This window comes from Aythya ferina, assembly GCF_964211825.1.
Source record: "Aythya ferina genome assembly, chromosome: 5".
NCBI lineage: Eukaryota > Metazoa > Chordata > Aves > Anseriformes > Anatidae > Aythya > Aythya ferina.
In genome coordinates this window covers 2625508-2646929 of record NC_140301.1, presented here as the reverse complement: position 1 = coordinate 2646929, position 21422 = coordinate 2625508, and the positions used below count along the sequence as shown (strand labels likewise).

At 35.4% G+C, this 21422-nt stretch overlaps 1 protein-coding gene across 7 annotated transcripts in view; it reads right to left on the bottom strand.

The window, feature by feature from the left end:
* The window catches only part of SBF2 (SET binding factor 2), a 251703-nt gene that overhangs the window by 9807 nt on the left and 220474 nt on the right, over nucleotides 1-21422 (bottom strand). For all 7 annotated transcript variants that reach the window (XM_084521588.1, XM_084521591.1, XM_084521593.1 and 4 more), the window contains 6 exons: nucleotides 19970-20146; nucleotides 16887-16988; nucleotides 15568-15753; nucleotides 7622-7748; nucleotides 6053-6180; nucleotides 3894-4127 (listed from right to left, as the gene is read on the bottom strand). In XM_084521588.1, coding sequence (XP_084377714.1) covers nucleotides 3894-4127; nucleotides 6053-6180; nucleotides 7622-7748; nucleotides 15568-15753; nucleotides 16887-16988; nucleotides 19970-20146 — 954 coding nt within the window. The remainder of the gene's footprint in view (nucleotides 1-3893; nucleotides 4128-6052; nucleotides 6181-7621; nucleotides 7749-15567; nucleotides 15754-16886; nucleotides 16989-19969; nucleotides 20147-21422) is intronic.

Sequence of the window (21422 nt, the reverse complement as noted above, 5' to 3'; positions counted from 1 at the left end):
GATCATCAGGTTTTAATTTGATAATTCTCTTTCTGCCCCAGTCTTGAATTCTAAATACAAGTCTTTCTCTGCAGAGTCTGGATATAACTGAAACTCGTTACTTAGCAACTGGGTCACATTCCTTCTTTTTTGGCTCCACAATGAGTAATGCTTCCAGAATTTAAAATGAAAAACTTTCAACAATCTCCTATATATATCTTGAAAAGTTAGGAATAAATTCTCCCTTAATAAACTCTCTGTAAAAAAACTACATGACAATAAATCACTAAGATTTACTCTAGCTCCTTCAGTTTTAAATTCTACAGAAAACATCAGATTTTTTTTCTTACATGAGTGCATTGGAGTATGAATAGCTGCATTTACTTGAAAGAAAATTTCACAGAATCACAGAATACTTGAGGTGGGAAGGGACCTCTGGAGGTCATCTGGTCCTTGAGCTCAAGCCAGCTGTCCAGCACCCTGTCCAGATGGCTTTTGAATATGTCTAAGGGGGGAGACTCCACCACCTCTCCGAGCAACCTGTGCTGGTGCTCCATCACCCCCACAGTAAAGGAGCGCTCCCTGATGTTCAGATGGAACAGCTCTGTCCTGGCACTGTGCACCACTGGTTTCATCCTCTTTGCACCCTCCCCACCAGCATTTATACACACTGATGAGAGCCATCATTGCCCACCCCCTGGGCTTTCTCTTCTTCAGGCTGAACAGTCCAGCTCTCTCAGCTTTCCCTCCCAGCTGAGATGCTCCAGTCCCTTCAGCGCCTTTCCGGCCCTTCATTGCACTCTCTCCAGTATGTCCCTATCTCTCTTATACTGAGAAGCCCAGAAGTGGACACAGTACTTCAGGTGTAGCCTTACTAGGACTGAGTAGAAAAGAAAAATCACCTGGTGACTGACTGGCAACACTTTGCCTAACACACCCCAGGATACCATTAGTCTTTGTGGCAAAGGCACATTGCCCTTGATTAAAGCATACGATTGATGCAATTAGACATCCACTGTGGACCCCCAGAGCCTATTCTGCAAAGCTGTTTTTCCATCAAAAGAAGAATGACCAACAGGTCTAGGGAGGTGATTCTCCCCCTATATTCTGCTCTTCTGAGACACCATGTGGAGTACTGCGTTCAGTTCTGGGGCTCCCAACACAAGAAGGACTTGGACTTACTAGATCAAGTCCAGAAGAAGGGCCACTAGGACGATCAGAGTGCTGGAGCAACTCTCCTATGAAGAAAGGCTGAGAGAGTTGGGGACGATCAGCTTTTAAACTAAAAGAAGGTATGTTTAGATAGATATAAGGAAGAAATTCTGTACAGAGGGTGGTGAGGCCTTAGAACAGGTTGCCAAGAGAAGCTGTGGATACCCCATCCCTGGAGGTGTTCAAGGCAACGCTGGATGGGGCTTTGTGCAACTTGGTCTAGTGGAAGGTACATGTATCTCTGCCCATGGCAGGGGGGTTGAAACTGGATGGTCTTTAAGGTCCCCTCCAACCCAAACCATTCTATGACTCTATGACTCTTTGGGTGGTGGCCCCCTGGCATATACTGGTGCATGGGATTTTTCCTCCCAAGGTGCAGGACTCTGCACTTCCCTTTGTTGAACATTACTCAGACCGTTTAGATCATTTAAACTGTATCACAGCTTACTCATGCCAAAGAACAGTGGGAAGTGAATTGAGAAGTTTTACACAAAAATTTGTATTTTAAAATGCACCTTATCATCTACAATGTTCAAAAGGCTTAATTTAGAATTAAGTGAATGAAGTTTTCAGATTAGTTAACTTCCTAAAACTCATAAGAATGAAGATTTATGGAAACTATTGAACCACCACACGTCTGGTTAAAGGTGGATTGTTCTGTAGCCAAAACACGTTAGAACATTACTGCTAAAATGTTACACCTTTTGCTCCCTGCAGAAAAGCACCATGGAATATTGTGAATTGAAACACTTAACTTCTTTGTTCCAGATTTACATCCTGAAGAGTATTATCTTGTCTTCAATTAAAAAAATGTCTTTAGAATGAATCTATTAGGTCTTATCATTACAAACAAAGTGAGAATTATCCTTCCCTAATAGTTTGCCGATGCTCAATATGGTCTCAGCTCAAGCATTTTTGGATACCAACACATTCTCAATGGATTTATGATTAAAGAGAGGTCTTTCTCCTACATCAGCAATAGCCCTAAATTAACAACTTGTTTTAAAAGAAAGCTCACTTTGCTTTTTAAACTTAGGAGAGTATTTTCATAACCTTTATATAACCCCTTCCTAGTCTTCCAAATGTTCCTCTCCATTGCTATCTTTTATTACTATAATCTAATTCACAAATAACATTTAAACTCTATAAAATCTGACCCACATATCTTTGGGCTATAATATGGCTAATTTCCCTGTTATATGGCAGTTTCTCACAGTTGTGGATAGGATAAGTTTGGCATTTACCCCAGGAAGAAATGCAGAACACTGTTACTATATTCCTAATGTAGTTCTGGCCTCCAGTTACCTGAAACAAAAGCTCTCTCTTTTTTTTTCTTATTTTTTTTGGTGAAAGAATCCCTGATATGAGATCCCCTGCTGAGAGATTGTTAGGCTGTTTGCAGCTGTGAAGTTATAAGATCTGAGCAGTTCTGGCTATCCTCTTTTGAGTCCAGGGGAATTTCATAGCTGAATTTTATTTTTTTAAATTGGTCATTTTTCGTCTTTTTGATCAATTATGATTGAATGGAATTGACCAAAAGAGATTCCAGGAGTGTTCCTGAATGGAGCTACCTCTCTGGCAAAAGCAAGTCTATCCTTAAAGATTCCAATCCATTCATAAGCTTCCTGCCTTAAGATTTTGTTAAAAATCATCTTCAATTTCATGAATTTCATGGACCCAAAGCATATCCCACTTCCAAGAACTGCTGTATTAGGCTTCATAATACTATCTCCAATATAAAGTGAAGTCTGCAAATAATTAAAAAAAAAAAAAAGTTCTCCCCCCCCCCCCAAAAAAAAAAAAAAGGTATATGGTGTATATATCTGAATATGCATGTGGTTACAAACAATAGCTCCAGGAAATCAAGACTGTCATTTTTTCTGAGCTATTAATCCAGATGATAACCTAAACATTAGGACCACTAGTTAATTACAATCAAACAATAAAATTTAAGAAAATATAGGTGCTCAATCATTCTAAATAACTACAACAATTACCATGTTAAATGTGATCCTTTTTCATTTTCTAATGAAGAAAGAACAAAACCTAAGCAGCCTACCTGGGCCCAAATAAGAAAAAGCTCAAGTCAAGCATCTATTTCATATGCCAAAATATTCTGAAGCATCTAAGAGTATGAGTTAGGTCCTAGTAAAAATAAATATACTAATAGAAATAACAGAAATCTTTACTGAGAAATTTGGGCCAGGATGCTATGCGCTATCTTTGTGTATTTGGCTCTCAACTAAATCAACAGCTGTTGGGCTCTGTTTTAATGATCTCTTCAGGAATCTTTACCATACACATACTTTACATTGATAGAAACAAGACAAGAAAGAGATTCATTATTTGCACCAATTAAAAGAACAGTTTGTACACTTCTTATAAAAGGCAACCAAGAGGTCTATTATGCTACCTGCCTTTTTGTTTCAGAAAAACAGTGAAAAAATGCATCCATTACTGTCTTTCCCAAAGTTATAAATTGCTACTGAAGTGTCTTCCCAGAAAAAAAAAAGATTCCTAGACCAACTATCACTTCCCAAGATCAATCCCCTCCCCCCCCAAAAAAAATTAGTTTTACTAAATACCTGTTTTGACCAGCTATCATGATCCTTTTAATAATAGGATAATAACATAAATAAAAAGTAAATATAAATTTCCTAAATATAAAATAACTTATTTTTCTATGTAACATATGTACTTACATTTAAAAGGCTGCTGATGGCATCAGGTTGTAGTTTTTTAACATCATCATAACATGGCCATACTATTTTCCTCTTAGTTTGAGACACTGAACCATCCGTTTGTTCAGCTTCCTCTAAAGCACTGCATTTTGCAGTCACCATGGTCCAATCATAAGAAGGACCCGTAGCCAAAATCTCTTCTACATAGTAATCCCACTTTTTGAGGCTGGACATACTTACATTTGGTTTCAATGCCTATTTGAAATAAAGTTTTATTATAATGAGAGAAAGCAAGTCTTTGAGTTTCAGACTGAAAAATGCTATACCTACATTTTCTATATTATTCAAAATTTAGCAGTATTTTGCATTGGGTGAGTAATATTGTAGTTTGATAATTTCCACATTAAGATCCTGGGATACGGCTCAGATCAAGAAGTAAAAGTAATACTAGCTTCAGAAATATACTGCTCCTATTTATCCTTCCACTAAAACAAATGCTTACTATGAACTCCAAATCAGCATACACATTTGCTACCCCTACAGTCTTTGTGCCCCCCCTGTTAAAGATACAAAAGGTACTCAATAGCAGTTACCATTCAGCTTTCCTCAGCAAAAAAAAACAAGACCATCAGAGAAAGGAGAAAGGTTGTATAACTTAGGTGGCCAAGCACTTGGAATAACCACAATAATATGAGGAAAGCAGCCAGAGATTGTAAAGCTTTCAAAGTAGTTAAAAACAGAAGACTTTGTATTAAAGACATACTTTTTATTTTTTTTTTCCTTTTTATAAAAAAAGGTAATGCTCTCAGTTTGATATATCTTTCTTCATGGGAATTAATGCTTCAGTTCAATGGGCAATTTCAACACCTGGAGAGTGATGTTCAGTCACAATCACTTATTCTGCTACTATGACACCGTTTCACATGAGGAAAAATAGTTTGTTCAAAAAAAGAGAAATAAAATACTATCAAAATACTGAAAGCAAATCTTAACTGCTTACTAAGCAGACTATTGCTTACAGTAAAATAGAACATACAGTGAGCAAGATGCCTATCAACCTCCAACTTCATCACAGTGATGATTCTAACACAGAAAATACATGTAGATGTCTCTCTGAAAGAGACAGGTGAAGAACTTCCTATCCATTCAGCATAACATTATGGTTCTCTCTCTCCCTCCTCTCTCTTGTACCACTACTTATTTTAGTCAGTAAAGGTGTGTATGTGATATGTACATGGGTTGAGGTGGTCTTCACTGTTGACTGCCAAGAACATCTTAAAGAAAATAAATAATTTTTATTTATTTTTAAATGAGGTCAGTTTATATTATTGATTTGAGTGCCAGGTGTTACATACGCTTACATACAATGTGGTGAAAAAGCTTGAGAAAAACAGAAGACCACGAATCATCAACAAAAGTATTGTTGGCAACAAGACTTCCAAAACAGTGGAGACTGTTCTGTCATTATGTTTTCTGGACACCAGCAGTGGACAGACATGAAAACAAATGATTTATCAAGGTGAAGCTTACTAGCAAAGTAGGAGATAGCAGCACGTCAATGAGCATCTGCAGGGCAGGGGAAGGCTGGATCATCTTAAACCAGCCTTGTCACCAGACCTACAGTGTGAGCAGCACCCTTTTCATGCAGTTCCTGAGATGTCTTGACTGCTTCTTCCCTGACTATTGCAGAACTCTGTGATGGTGAGTGTATTGCCAATTTTATCTCATTATTTAAGATGCAGTCAAATCTAGTGAGCGTACGTATTATCATATTAGACAGTGATATAGATAATATTCAATCAAATCATTATGAAATGTATCCCACTGTGACTGGAACATACTGTAAACTCATTTTCCCATAACAGTGTATTTTTTTTTAATACCTGCATAAATTTTAAGATCATTTTGATAATTAGTCATATAACTGAATGAAATCAAACAAGTAACCTTGTTTTCCTCAGTGGTATACATAAACATGTTACAGAATTGGCCCTTTACATGAAATTTCCATAACTGGAATGACTGAGAATTTAAGCCTGTGAGACATTAGAGCAATCAATCAATGAGGGTCAACTTTGTCTGCCAAATGCTTAATTCAGCTGAGAAAAAATAAGGTATCAAAACATAGGGTATCACTCAAAATAACAAATTACCTGTTTTTTCTTTTTAAAAAAACGTACCTCTATTTCAGTAGGAGCAAAGAGGTAATTGAAAAAAACAGGGCTCCTTTTGTGCATTTTTTCAATACATTCCCAAATACAAATTCCTTTTTTGGCATGTTTATCTCCTTTATCTTCAAACAATGTCCCTAGAGAAAATAATAGCAATAAAAAGATAGCTTGTGATAAGATGTAACAAACACCGAAGCATAGCCAAATGAAATGTCACTAACTAAATGTGTAGTAAAATCTACCATCAGATGCCATTGCTATAAGGGATTGTATTTGATGAAACAACTGCTGTGCTTTGTAACTGCCACTCCACCACAAATTGGCAAAATGCCACTTTTGTATGAAAAACATTCAATAGAATTATATTATACTCTTCTGAAATTTACTGAAATACTTGAGTGCATTTATGAACATCTCTTTCAGCATCCAGCTATGCTGCTTCAACAGATTACCAAAGCCCTGCTAACTGATTCTGCCCCATTCAGTGAGATGTTATCAGCCCTTCCCACCTGCTGGGCTGGCTGCACATGGAGTTATTTGCCAACTCATTTCAGGCAAAACAGATCAGGCTAGTGTAAATAGTTAGCCATAGATTTGTGCTATCTGAAATGACTTTGGAAGGACATACAATTACGCCAGACTACTGGAAACAGGTGCATCAGGTGGTATTTTAAAGTATAACTACTGTATATAAACAATCACGATTTAAAAAAAAAAAAGCAAATTAACACACTGTAGAACCATGTAAAAATACAAGTTGGAAGGAAAGACAGGAGTTAATCAACTCCAATGTTTTGTTCAAACCAAGGTAAATAACGGAAATAAATTTTTCTTGTTGAAATAAAATGGCTGCTCAAGTTTAATCTGTTTCACGGTTACTATAGATTTTAAGAAAAGGATTAAAATTGACCATATGCCATGAGAAACACCCCACAAAGCAGTGTAATTCAGAGCACTTACGCATTGTGCTTAGTGAACAAGCTCCATGAACAGCCTCCACTGTGGTTGTAAAGTCTTAATAAGAGGGCTGTGAGGGCAGATAAGGCCTTGGTTGGAACCAGTGAGCTTGGATATGATATGTGCAAGGAGTAAAAAAATAAAAAATAAAAAATAAAAGAATAGAAACACCAAAGAGAGCGCAAGAGAAAGGAGTGAGAGACAGCAGATGGAAAGGTTTACTTCTCCTCAAATGTCATGCACTCTCTGAAGGATTGTCAAGGACTTTGTTTCCATTAAAACAAGAAATTTTAATAGGGGTAACTGAACCAAGTGGATAAATTGCTAAAAACAAACAAAAAAAAAAAAACACAAAAAAAACCCAAACATAAATTGAGGCATGGCACTACTTTCTTTTACCTTCTCTTAGTCCAATCAGGGGCATGTCTCAGGATTCATTCTTTCAGAAAACTCTACATTAATCACCTATATTTCGCTTCATATTACTGAACTGAAATTCATTAGATCATCACCATGCAACTATTGAACCATCTCAAACTAGGCAAATTTTTGTAGACCAAATATTGAAGAGAAAAACAACGATAACAGATACAATATGCAATAAACAAACATCACACCTACCATGCTCTAGTCTTTCATAGTCCGAATCCAGAAGAAATGTTTTAAATCGATTTGATATGTGATGAAAAGCGAGAAACTTCAGATAATACTGATTGAACTCAAACTCTGTTGGGTACTGACTATGAATCTAGAAATAAATGAAAGGGAAAAAAGATGATTTTGAGGCATTATATAAAAAGATACATAATATTAAATGTATATATACTATTAGATATATATATACAGATATACGTATGATGTATATAATGATGTATATATAGATACATAATATTATATGTATTATTATTATGTAAATAGATACAATATAATAAAAAATGCATTCACAGGAGACTATCTTCTCTGTACACACAAACCCTTCTACATTTTGTCTAAAGATATTTTGAAGTCATTTAAATTCATGTCTATGATGCAAAAAAAAATTCAGAGCAGATAGAGTATATTTTTATAAGTGTTATTTTACTTTGTATAAAACCCAGGATTCTTCAAAGTAATCAAACTGGATAAAAGTCTTTTATGTCAACTCATGAGACATCATGCAAATTTATAGGCAAAGATGGTATTCCTACTTGTAGCATTTCCATAGCTGGAATCCAGCTTTAATTGGCACATTTTGCAGTGGACTTCCAGGTATTGCTGAGGATCCAAACTAGCAAACGTATAGAAGCAATGCTGACAAATGATATTCTATCTGTCATTGCTAGAATGGCTCATTTCTGATGTAATAACTAGTCGATACATATTTTCTTGTCTTCAAACTATGCAGCAAAATATTGAAGTATGAAGGAACAAAAAACATACTGAGGAGGTGCTTTGCCATTATTCACATGCATATGTTTAAAATAGTAAAAACAATATAACATCTTAATTTGTTATCTTCAGTTAGGCTTGGGATCTAATTCAGTGAACGTCTCCAACAGGAGTCAGGATCAGATGTTTAAGACGACAAAAATTAGAGTACAGCAATGTGGGACAGTTGGCTCCTCACAACTGCTTCCTCTTGAACATCATCAGAAAGAGCCTGGCATATGCTTTCAGGCATTTAGTTTAATATTCATGGCCAAATTTGTTTACATTAATTTTTAATGAAATACATTATTGCTCGCCATATAAACTTTAAGACAAAATTTTATCTTGATGAGATATTGCTCACAAGTTTCATGTTCTAATTGTAGATTTAAAATTTACTCTCTAGTAAATATTTTGACTGTGATTTTCAATTTCATAATTAAGCATGGTAATGAACCAAACACTCCCCAGTTACAATGGAAATAAATTTTCACAATCAGGAAGAAATTGCTCATGGAATTCAACATTTGAAATATGTCTCAGAGTGATTTACCTAGCTTCATATCAAACTTGTAAAATAACTTTATTTTTACAATCTTCCTACGTTTTGTCTTTTGTATTCACACCACTCCTATTTTCCCATTCCACCTTTTTTTTTCTCTAATCTCTACTTATAAGTTCCTAAAGAGAGAGATTTGTTTATTTAGTATTAAGGAAACAAGAATCAGATTATCTGAAACTCATTGATGTTTAAATTTTCACATCTACTAGTTGAAAAAGCAACAATAAATAAAGAAACAAAAAACGCATCTAATAGGAAAGATTAACTATCAAATTTACAATAGTGACAGGAAAATTCCTTGAAAAACCCTATAAATACATACACAGCAGTTTGGTCAGAGTATTTCTTGTAATATGTCAATATTAGCTCATGGCTAGGCATTTAAAATACTAAGATATGGTAAGTGGGTTCAATATACCCACTCTTACTTTATTCCCCACTTTTTCCCAGATACATATGACTATATTTCTTCACTGCTTTGTAAGAGTAATGCTAAGCAAAACTTTTTCTATAATAGATTCAAGATTAACTTCATAGACAAAGTAACTTTTTAGTTACCCTTATTAAAAATAAGTATATTTTCTGTCATATTGTAAATTAAGATATAATTGGGATACAAAAATTTTGTTCAAAAATGATAATATGTACTTTTGAGCTGAGATCCCCAAAAGTGCTTTATGTGTGTTTGTGTGTTCAGACACATACATGCAAATACAAATAACTTACTATATATTTCCACCTTGTGTTAGGAAGTTTTATTTTAATACATTGTTAGAAAGAAAGGTGATAAATTGGAACACTCTGTTATTTGATGACTTACAAAGAGTCCTAATTTCTACTGTTGGTCTAGTAATTAGTATAATAAATTTGAAGAGTTGGAAGAATAAGTAGGTAATAAAATCCTATAATGCATTTCTGAGATTTCTGGAACTGCAAGTAAATAGAAGTTATAATAATAAAATTTGCCTTTTAGAAGTAAAAACAACTATCACTTAAAACATTTATTTGATGAAGGTAGAAAAATACAGACAGTAACAATAACTACATGTACATTATAGTGGTTGCGGCTCATTTCAGTACAACTGGAGATGGGAAATATACCACAGCTGAGGAAAGTGACTAGTTATTGATGATTTGCTTAGATGAGTGCACTGTGTGCAAAATCCAAAACATGGATGAGCTATCATGAGAAACATTTCCTGACAAAATACAATTCCAGTATCACAGGTGATAAATTCTAAATGTAACATTGGAAAAAATATTTGGATTATTTTAAGCAATTAAAAATAAAAGTGCAAGAGAGATTATTCATTACTGTAAGCAATGTAACCACTTAGGTTGAGGTTAAATATAATTGGTTTCCTTCTGGAAACTCTTTGGTCCCATTTGAATTAATTCACTGACTTCAAGAGTTTTACTCAAAAATTGTATGTAAGTTAGAAGCAGTTTTTATATTTTACAATTTCAACACATACCACCTAGATAAGGCTACAGGGACCTAGTATCTTTAAAAATTACAACCACTTACTAGAATTCCTAATCTCCATAATATATGAACATTTAAAACCTGAGTAAACCTATAGGTGTTCTTAATACTATGATTAAGTAAACACAGTTTCTCAGAACTCCTTTTTCAAATCAAAATGTTCCTAATTAATTTAAATCTCTCCTAAATGGTTTTAGTAATTTTACACTTCTTTCAGCTGTTCTTAGTTTTCCAGTACCTTTCGTTTTTGTCATTCCATTATATATCAATATTTACTTAATTTACATAAGAAATACAGTAGTCCAAAATGCTCTGTGCTAGTGATCACTAACAATAGCACACTCACCTCCTTTTACTCAAGGTGTTATAACACAGCTCCCTACTAGCCTTAAAAAAAAGTCAATTCTAGAAAAGCATTGTTTTAATTAAATAAATTACTGAATAGATACAGAAGAAAAATAAGAAAAGCTTCCTGCGCTGACATCACTTTCATAAACTCAGTCTTCTTAGAAGCAGTGAGAGTATCTGCCAGATGCTGCTATTGTGAAAGAATGATTTTGCATTAATAATTCAGCTGACACCTGGAGATATTGGCATAAACAATGACTTCTTAGAAGATGATGTAGTTCTAATTTAGGAACCACTGCTTCATTTGTTTTCTCTGTATCTTTAGTTTAACCAATGACATTTAATCCATACTGGCTCTACAGTGATTTTCTTATTACCTTGTATGTCAAAACTATAATAGTTAAATCTTTTTTTGAAAGGACCAAATACTTACTTCCAGTGACCAGTCAATTAAAAAAACCCTGAACATAATATATTAGATATTGGGGTGAAGCTGCAGTCTAATTGGGTTCTGTAGTCATCTAATAAGTTGTACAGAAACCATTCAAGCTTAACAGAAATGTTCAAGTACACATGTTAAGTACATTTACTTTTCCTAGTAAATTCTGGTGAAACTTCAACCATTAATTTAACTTCGCAAGCAATCTCCCTTAAGTTTGCAACAATACTGTTAGAACTTGATAAGTCAATATATGCCATCAGGAACTAGGTTCATGTCTATTTCTAGAAAATCTATTCAGAGTTGCATTCTAAATAGACTTGTAGCTTTAAGTGTTAGAAATTTAGCTTCATGCCTTTTTCTCATAACAGACAAATCTTTATAATCTATAATACACTGGTTATATGTGTCAAGCTGTGTTCGCAGGTACTTTTTCAGATGAAGATACACTGTTTACAATTTGATTACAATCCCTAGATAGCCCTATCACGCTGGCTAAGAAGTTAGGGCCTCTGCCAGATTGACTGTCAGGACAAACCACTTCTGGACCTGTACCCATCAAAATAAGATTTTCACAGTAGGTCTTTTCTACCTATTTTCTCCTGCCATTTTGGCAGGCAGGTTCACATGAACCCCTTAGCTAGCAGACCGGAAGAACAACATGTCCACCAGAGAGGAGGTGATAAATAGCTCCAGATAGCCTGTAAGAGGTGACCTTTCTCCTGACATAGCTGCAGCCCGGGTATGTGGATACAGCTTTATAAAAAAAAAACACTCACAAGGAAAAGGAAAAGGAAAAGGAAAAGGAAAAGGAAAAGGAAAAGGAAAAGGAAAAGGAAAAGGAAAAGGAAAAGGAAAAGGAAAAGGAAAAGGAAAAGGAAAAGGAAAAGGAAAAGGAAAAGGAAAAGGAAAAGGAAAAGGAAAAGGAAAAGGAAAAGGAAAAGGAAAAGGAAAAGGAAGAGACAGATCTTTATATAAGATGTACCCACTAATGAAATGTATACTTTCTATTGACTTTATACTTTTATCATTTCTAAGGACAAGTACTTTCTATTGAAATGTATACTTTCTATTTGTATACTTTCTATTTCTAAAGATAGAGAAGATTCAAATACTATCAAAGCTGCTCTCTGAGATGAATTGTTAAAAGGATGTTCCTCTATCATGTAGGAGAACCACATCAAATTGAAAACAATCCTGGATGATATAAAAAGTAACATCATATATACTTTAATTTCAAGATTAGTCTTAGGAAAAAAAACACTTAGAGCACAATAAAAAATTTGAAATTGCTCCTCCACCTCCCTGTCTCCCTAGAAAGTGTAAAGATTAGAGATAGTGCACCTTGAGGCAGACTCATACCTGTGAATTTATAACAGCAGAGTCAGGAAATTTTCCTGAAATCAGGAAAATTATAGTCCATTTTTCTTTGTTCTTAAAACTTCAGATTGTGTTAGACATAACTCAAAGAAAATACAAGAATTTTGCCAAAAAGAAGACAGAGGACAACCTATTTCAGGGCAATAAAAAAAATATTGAATGCCGATTTTCATCTTTGTTCTGGATAACTCATTTGTTTCCAAAGTTTGTGTGACCTCTGGACTTGAGGAAAAATCTACTCTACAGGTATGCATGGATAGTTTCCTTGTTTTACTTTAAGACAATTTTCTAAGATTTATTACAGCAAGACTGGAGCAAGGTGTCTCCATAGTCAGAAACAGGATGTTTAAAATGATGTAGGCTATGTCTACATCAGCACATAGTTCAGAGCAGAAGAAGCAGATAAAAACACCAAAGCAGCTGCTAATGAGGTTCCTGCAGCTACACTATGTATTTGTTTTACTTTGGCCTGGTCCAGTTGAATTGATTACCATATGGTTTTAAGAGAAGTGATAAATTGTTGGTTCAGATCCTTTTAAGAGCTGGTGAGCATTTGACACACACCTGAAGCAGAAGTTCTGGGTAAATTCTTTCAAGAAGAACATTGTTGACATGTACCAAAAAGCATTAACAAATAGTAAGGGGAGATGCTTAAGGGATTCACTCCAAAATTACACTACTGCATCAAATCAAATACTGATTTACTCCATTTTACTAACAGACAATGTTACCCAGCCAGTTCATTAAAGCAAGAAGACGTCTGATAACAGAGAGAAAATGCACCAGACAAATGATTTATAAAGAACTGAATAAACCACCCAACAGATGAGTCTCACTATTTGAAGACGCAGATACTTGTCTTCTTGTAGCCACAGCAACTAAGATTATTTTTCTTTCTGCTTCAGAAAAGGAGAAATAACCTTAATTTACTATAAAGAATAATTTGAGTGACAACTGAGATTAGATTAACTTGTTCAAATGAAAAATGTAGTATTGATTCTCCTCAGGAAAATCTCCCCATTTTGAATAAAAATTAACTTGAGGATCACAGCCATTGGGAAATGGATTGATAAGACAGGAGATGTGACAAATACTTGCAAGGTTTTCTAATGTTGTAGGAACAGAACCAAATTACAAGGATATGATCTATTCACTTGCAGGACAGAAATAATGATGGGCAATGGTGTTTAACATTGGGAAAGATACAATATGCATCGTGTTCTTCGGTTAAGTCTTCACTCATTTTCTTATAAACTCATTCATTACCATTCTTCCAGATATCTAAAGATTATTTTTCATTGGTTTAGCATGTTATCTGGTCTGTGGACGTTGCTCCAGGCAACAGAGTAAGTCTACTTGCCGAACCTCTTGCATGGTTTACTCCTTGCAAGAATTCACCATGAATGTCTGTTCCAAGAAAGCAGGTGAGTGCTTTTACAGTCTTCTGTAAGACAGTCAACCATACTTTAAGTGCAGGTTAGTAACACATCTGTTAACATGCTCCTGATAGTAGAGTTTCTGACTAATAATGCTCACTTGATGATCAGGTCTGCAACCAACTTCCTGGAAAAAGATCATTGTCTTGAATTCGAAATACTTCCAAAAACCTAATCATTGTGCCTTGACTTTGTTTCTATACAAGACCATGATCTGAAAAATTGAAATGAAGAATTATGGACTGCCATACTGCTGTTGGAGTGATCCCAGACAAATCAGCTAGTGATGGAAAAAGTGCCCTGATAATATTTATATAATAATAACCATTTTGGAAGTTTGTCCTTAATAACTCTGTTTGAGAGCAAAATGTGTGTCAGGCTCTTGAGATACTTCCAGTGGTCTTCCTATTCTCAGACAGGTTGTTCTTGTTGGTTGCCCCAGAAGAATCCCTCTTTTAGAAGGAAGGTATTAGGCCGGGGACCAATGACAGATTGCTCAGAAGCTCATCCATTCTGGGAATATGCCTATAGCAATTATCTGTAACAGCAGACTTGGCATAGCTACCTCTGTGCATTTAATTATGAATAAAAAATAATGAAAAAAAAGACAAGCAAAATCAATGAAAAAACCTTACCTAGAAAAATCATGACCCTCTTTATATGCTGAGGGTTAAAAAGGAAATAGGAACCCCTCTTCTGGCTATATGTGTAGTTCAGCCTCTATAGCCTGAAGAAAAAGTCTACAAATAAGTATGGAGAATGGAGCTGAAGGGCAGTGAGCAAAAGATCAAAACACAATTTTTGGATGCAGTTGATTATTAGAACAGGTATGTTATAAAAATTAAAGACTAACATAAAATATGAAAAAAGGTAGAATTATCCTCAGTAAGTCAGTAAGGAGAGACTACTCACCAGACCGTAAGCAAGGAGAAAGAGTGTATAAAAGTCCTCCCAAAAAAATTTTGCTGTTACTAGCAACATAGCTCTACTTGGCTAGAAGTAATAGCAGCATAGTAGACTATTGGAATGCATTGAATAGAAAAAATAGAATTTCAGTGAACAAACCTCTCCTTTAGAGTTTGAAAACATCACAGACCACTACAGAGGTGGTATGTAGCTTGTTTTTTTCCAGAACTGACAGAGTACAAGACACAGTCAAACACAGGAAATTAAAAACTGTCTACTCACTGTATTAACAACCTGTCAATTTCTTCTGCTGCTTTAAGGCATTCCAGACTGCCAAAAGCCAGTCTTACCCATAAAAAACATCAGTTTGAAACCTCTGCATTATGCATCTTAAAAGATCCATAATGCCAACCATCCCTAATAGACAGTCTGTTTTGTATGGTCAGTTTCTTCCAGGCAACCATGCTAATTTTCCAGCTCTTCTTAATGTGAAGCCCATTCTCTTTAATAAAACCCAGGGAAGAAGGCTACTCGTCTTCTCTCAATGAGTTATCTATTGCTTATGAAATAGTGGTATCTATGCCTAGATATGGATGGACTTACCTGATGCACACAGTCTAAGAACTGTAAGAAAACAGGAGCAAATCCGCTACCCTGACAATTGAGAGTCAGATTACTTCGTTGACTGAATTTATGACCAAAAGAGAGCCATTCTTTTTCAACCAGCATTCGGAAGCCTTCAAGTGTCCTGTAGAAGGGATCACTGAGTAACTGCACTAGAGATACTACCTAGATCACAAAACAGGATAAGAATGACAGAAGTTAAAAGGAGAACACACCTTATACAATGAAAACAAATATTCCATAATCTGTTTGTAGTTCAAGGAAACCAAAGCCTTCAAATAAATTCCGTTACAACTATCTTACCAGATAGGTCACATATTTTTATAAAATCATACAAATAGCATCTCACATGGAAGAGCCTTAATTAAACTGTGACTAAATTAGTAAGATATTATTTACAAAATAGCACTGCCTACGCCTCAACAAAGAAAGCATTAAATAATTGGTCATGAGTGTGACTCGAGCTTCTGCACTGTTGCCATGCTAGGGTGCTCACCAGCCAACTTCAGCCTGTTCTTGTAAACAGCATCCCGAGAGACTTTAAAATGCAGCACAGACTTCTCCCACCTCCACCAATGTAATTGTCCTCTATACTTCACTGTTTGACAGCAATTGCAAGAATTATGTTAACATTCTCTCTCTTTTTTTTTTTTTTAACCTGAAATAAGGATGCTGGCTGTACATGTTTTTATTCATTACAATTTTTCTGGATTATGAAGCAACTATGTATAGATACAATGTATCCATTAAATGAGGCAGTGGGTCATCATTTACATAATTTATAGTTTGTTTCACAATGTTATCTGTTCTGGTAATCTGTCCTTGCAGCAGGTGTGTTACGGTCACTTTGGCACAAAGTTAGTTTTCTCTCTGTGTACTCTCCTAACTTCATTTATGGCAAGTGAATGGCAAAAAAAGGAATTCCTACCCTTCCCTTCTATGTTAAAGCATACTGTATTTAAAAAGATAAATCATCTGTTCTGACAACTTTCATCTTTCATTCTTCCATATGGTCAAGTATGGGAATGCAGATCTTGTAGATAAGCCTTAGAATTCCAAGTCCCCCAGGACTTTTTGTAAAAGTTAATTTTAATGAATGCTTTCATGGAGTAAATTGCAAAGGAACACAATGTAAATTGCAAAGGAACATAAGCATATATTACATGTATGCTAGTCCCTGCTGCCACAACACTTTTTTTTTTAAAGGTTGTATCAAATTATCAATCACATATGTAAAAAAGTATGGCCTGGTGTTTTTCTTATTATTTAGTTATTTCAAGGTTTTAATAGCAGCTTACTTGTGCAGTAATATCCCAGCCGTCTTCCAAACAAACCATAACAGAAGAACCATTTTCCAGGAGCTCTGAGATGATCACACTCAATTGCATTATCCTGTGAAGCTATAGAGTATCGCAAATCAGTAAGACACTCAAGAGAAATATTTAGATATTTTCAATAAATAGAATACGTTTGTATTTAACATTAAAAATGTATTACAAAACCTACATATATCACAGAGAAATTAACTGATGTAACAGATTCAAAAACTAAAAAACTTAACTATCTCAGAGGATTTTCATTTGAACTACAACAAAACTAAGCAAATATTTGAAGATAAGAACTTAAACTATTAAAACCAATAAGCACTGTAATAAAACAGTTGTCATAAAAAGTGGAATGAGAATGACACAGCTGACAGATTTATTGTAGAGAAATTCCACTCTGGGCTTAACACTAAATCTTTTCCTGTGAAAAGTTAAGGTTGCATGAAGTCACTAAGTACTTTGATGAGAGAATCCATATTTACAAGATAATAGTTTTAATGTTCAATCTTATGGAATTAGACAATTAATGAACTGAATATTTAAAAAAAAATTTACTATCTGAAATAGTTTAGATAGATTAAACAGTGTTTTTTGTTTTTTGTTTTGTTTTTTGTTGTTTTTTTTTGCTTTTGGGCAGACTCACTAAGAGGACACGCTAATTATTTGCATTCTAAAATTTGTTTTGCAGTGATACTAAACATTTCTGAGGGTCAATACGTTTCTTTGGGACAAAGTTTATTGACTTGAATGAGATTTATTCAAACACGATCGCTTATAAGCAAGTTAAAGAACTTAGGTGACTTTGAGCATTTCTACCTTATGAAGAGAGTTCTCTTTACTGTTAAAATGAAAAACTGTGGTGCTTCTACCATTTCTGTTATACTGACATGACATTCTTGGTAAATAATGTAACAGACTATATGTAAGCAAATTTTTTATTAACCACTGAATGAAATTGCTCTTTGCAGAGCACTAAATACAAACTACCCATAGTAACAGAAATATGAAAGCCTGAAGAAAGGAAGAAAGCAATATAGGAAAAGAAATAAGCAAAGGATGGCAAGAGACATCTAAGACCATCTATGTATGGGAAAAAAGTAAATTCAGAAAGTTCAGAAAGCACAGGAAACAGACTCAGGGAAAGCAAAATTAACCTGGAGAAAATAAGAGAAAAAAGATAAATCAAACAGTTCAACCCTAGAAAATTTGTCCTTGCTTAAGGCTGATTTTTGCCTCATAAAAAAAGAAGAAAAAACAATCTTATGAATATTACCATGAAAACTATGACAGAAAACACTTAACTGCTCTGAACATTCACACAGTCTTTACTTACAAAATAAAAGTAACTAATTTTCCTGCTATTTTCAATAGGAAAAGGTTGAAAAGCGTCTGATTTTTAAAATCAAACAGTTCATTTATTGTTCTATGCTTTCATAGGCAGAATAGACGAAAGACTGTTTTTTGCTCTCCTTAATGAAAGAAACTGATATGCAATCTGGTTATACAGATTCAATATGAAGAAATGCAAAATACTATTTGTATTGTTAGTGCTCAGAACATACTTTGAATTTCTTCTGCATTCAAAACCTTATAAAGAACTATTTAATCTATACAGTGTTAAAACCAATATTGTACAACTACTGTTACATAGGAGTGGAAAGCTTAATACAAAAAAAAACAAATTTCCAAGATGACAGATCTATGTCCTTTCACAGGATTAGCAGAAAATGTGACAAATCAGTCCGTAAATCAAATTTATCACATAAGTCATTTACCACATGATTTGCACCATGGAAGTGTCTTGGTAATGAATCAGAGGTAGTATATGACATTATGATCTAGTCCTGAGCAAAGAGTGATACTGTTACTTTTCCTCTCAAACATTCCTGAGAGTAACACAATATGATAACCTCTCGATCTCTGTGCTGCTATAGGAACATGTTTATTTCATCAAAATCACATTCATTTCCCTTATCTACATCTATTAACTTGCTCAACTGTTCCGTGATTGAAATTGTTCATGTGGTGGGGGCATCAAATCTTTAATGTCTCCTGATTTCTCCCTCTCTGAACAAAGTGGTTATCAGATATATCAGTGACCAGCTCCTGTATTCTGTAAGAAATCATCACACCTAAAAGAGAAAACTTAAGCAATTCCTTGCGTTGTAGCACATTCCAGCCAGCATGCTTTCCGATGCACGATTTCTGAAATGACTATGTTACTCATATATATTTTCTCCTTGAGAAATCATTGTAAGAGCCTATTCTGTTTTCTATGATTATTTACATCGAGGAGAATTTATGCAACAGAATATTCCAAATAAAATATACAAGTGTTAAAAAACACTCTCTGTAATTAAATTTTTTTTAAATTTACAAAGAGCTAACTTTCTCTTCTTAATCTGAATCTTGTAAAGTTACTTACAGTCTTTCCTTCATTTAGTTAATCTTTATGTAAGGAAATATGGGATAGGGAAGTAAAGGAACAGATTTAAAGACAACAGATACTAATAGATGAACAAGCACACAATCCCCTCTCTCCTGCAAACACTTCTCCTTATTCCACAACAGATAACAGATGCTAGCTTATTTGCTAAATATTTGTGCATGTGGAAATTCAGTGTAGGAACACATATAAAGGGTGGAATATCACTCTTAAAAGCAAAAGGCTTATTTATTCTTCTCTACTTTTTTTCTGATTTTTGTAATACATAAAATAAGAAAAAAAACATTTAATACCAAGACCGTAAATTGATAATATGCAATAAAAATGGTAATCTCTACTTACATACTTGTTCCATGTAACAATACGTGTTCCATGTAACCAGTAAATTATGCTATAAAAACTGCTTCCCACATCTGTAAATGTTATGATTGTATTAAAACAATAATGCCTATGTAAGGACAGAATTGATAGCATGCAAAATAATTACAAAGAACAAAGAGGAACAACAGCTGGTTAGAATACAATAGGTCTCTGTCATAAGAGCCTGAAATTTATTTTGTGTAAGCAGTATTGCATAAAGATTATTAGAAGTACCTGTCATATAAATTACCTGTGGGAACCACTCTGACTCCCCAAGTGCTTTTAGGAATGTTGCCTCAGAATCTGTAGGAATAGTGCTGGGAACACAAGCTCTCATCAGCTTTTTAAAGCTTGCCTTCATCTGTCGGATGTCACTGAATTCAACAGGAACAAATTCACAATTCAAAGCAAAATCAAGTTTGAAGCCCTGTGTGGGAAGGAAAACAGCAGATATAATTTAAAAGGTAAACATATTTTTCAGTGAAAATCTTACCAAATATCATAGTCTTGTCTGCTTTATTACTAAATACTTCAATTATTAATTCAAATTATTTTGAAATATCTGCCCAGTATAATGATAATCCTTACAACACTTGTAAAACATACCATAAAAAAGTACCCATATACTACTCATAACAAAACTGTATACATGAGAGTTATACGACTACCACTGTAACACAGTTGAGTTGAATAAATCTGTTGCGCTATCTATGCACAAGAGAATGTGTCGGTCACTAGTGGCATCCCCCAGGGCTCTGTACTGGGGCCAGTCCTCTTTAATATCTTTATCGATGATCTGGATGAAGGGATCGAGTGCACCCTCAGTAAGTTTGCAGATGACACCAAGTTAGGTGCATGTGTCGATCTGCTCGAGGGTAGGAAGGCTCTGCAGGAGGATCTGGGTAGGCTGGACCAAAGGGCTGAGGCCAACTGCATGAAGTTCAACAAGGCCAAGTGCCGGGTCCTGCACCTGGGGTGCAATAACCCCAAGCAGAGCTACAGGCTGGGAGATGAGTGGTTGGAGAGCTGCCAGGCAGAGAAGGACCTGGGAGTGATGGTTGATAGTCGGCTGAATATGAGCCAGCAGTGTGCTCAGGTGGCCAAGAAGGCCAACAGCATCCTGGCTTGTATAAGAAGCAGTGTGGCCAGCAGGGCTAGGGAGGTGATCGTCCCCCTGTACTCGGCTCTGGTGAGGCCGCACCTCGAGTACTGTGTTCAGTTTTGGGCCCCTCGCTACAAGAAGGACATGGAGGTGCTTGAGCGGGTCCAGAGAAGGGCGACGAAGCTGGTGAGGGGTCTGGAGAACAAGTCCTACGAGGAGCGGCTGAGGGAGCTGGGCTTGTTCAGCTTGGAGAAGAGGAGGCTCAGGGGTGACCTTATCACTCTCTACAGATACCTTAAAGGAGGCTGTAGTGAGGTGGAGGTTGGTCAATTCTCCCATGTGCTGTGACAGGACAAGGGGGAACGGGCTAAAGTTGCACCAGGGGACGTTTAGGTTGGATCTTAGGAAGAACTTCTTTACCGAAAGGGTTGTTAGACACTGGAACAGGCTGCCCAGGGAAGTGGTGGAGTCACCATCCCTGGAGGTCTTTAAAAGACGTTTAGATGTAGAGCTTAGTGATATGGTTTAGTGGAGGACTGGTTAGTGTTAGGTCAGAGGTTGGACTCGGTGATCTTTAAGGTCTCTTCCAACCTAGATGATT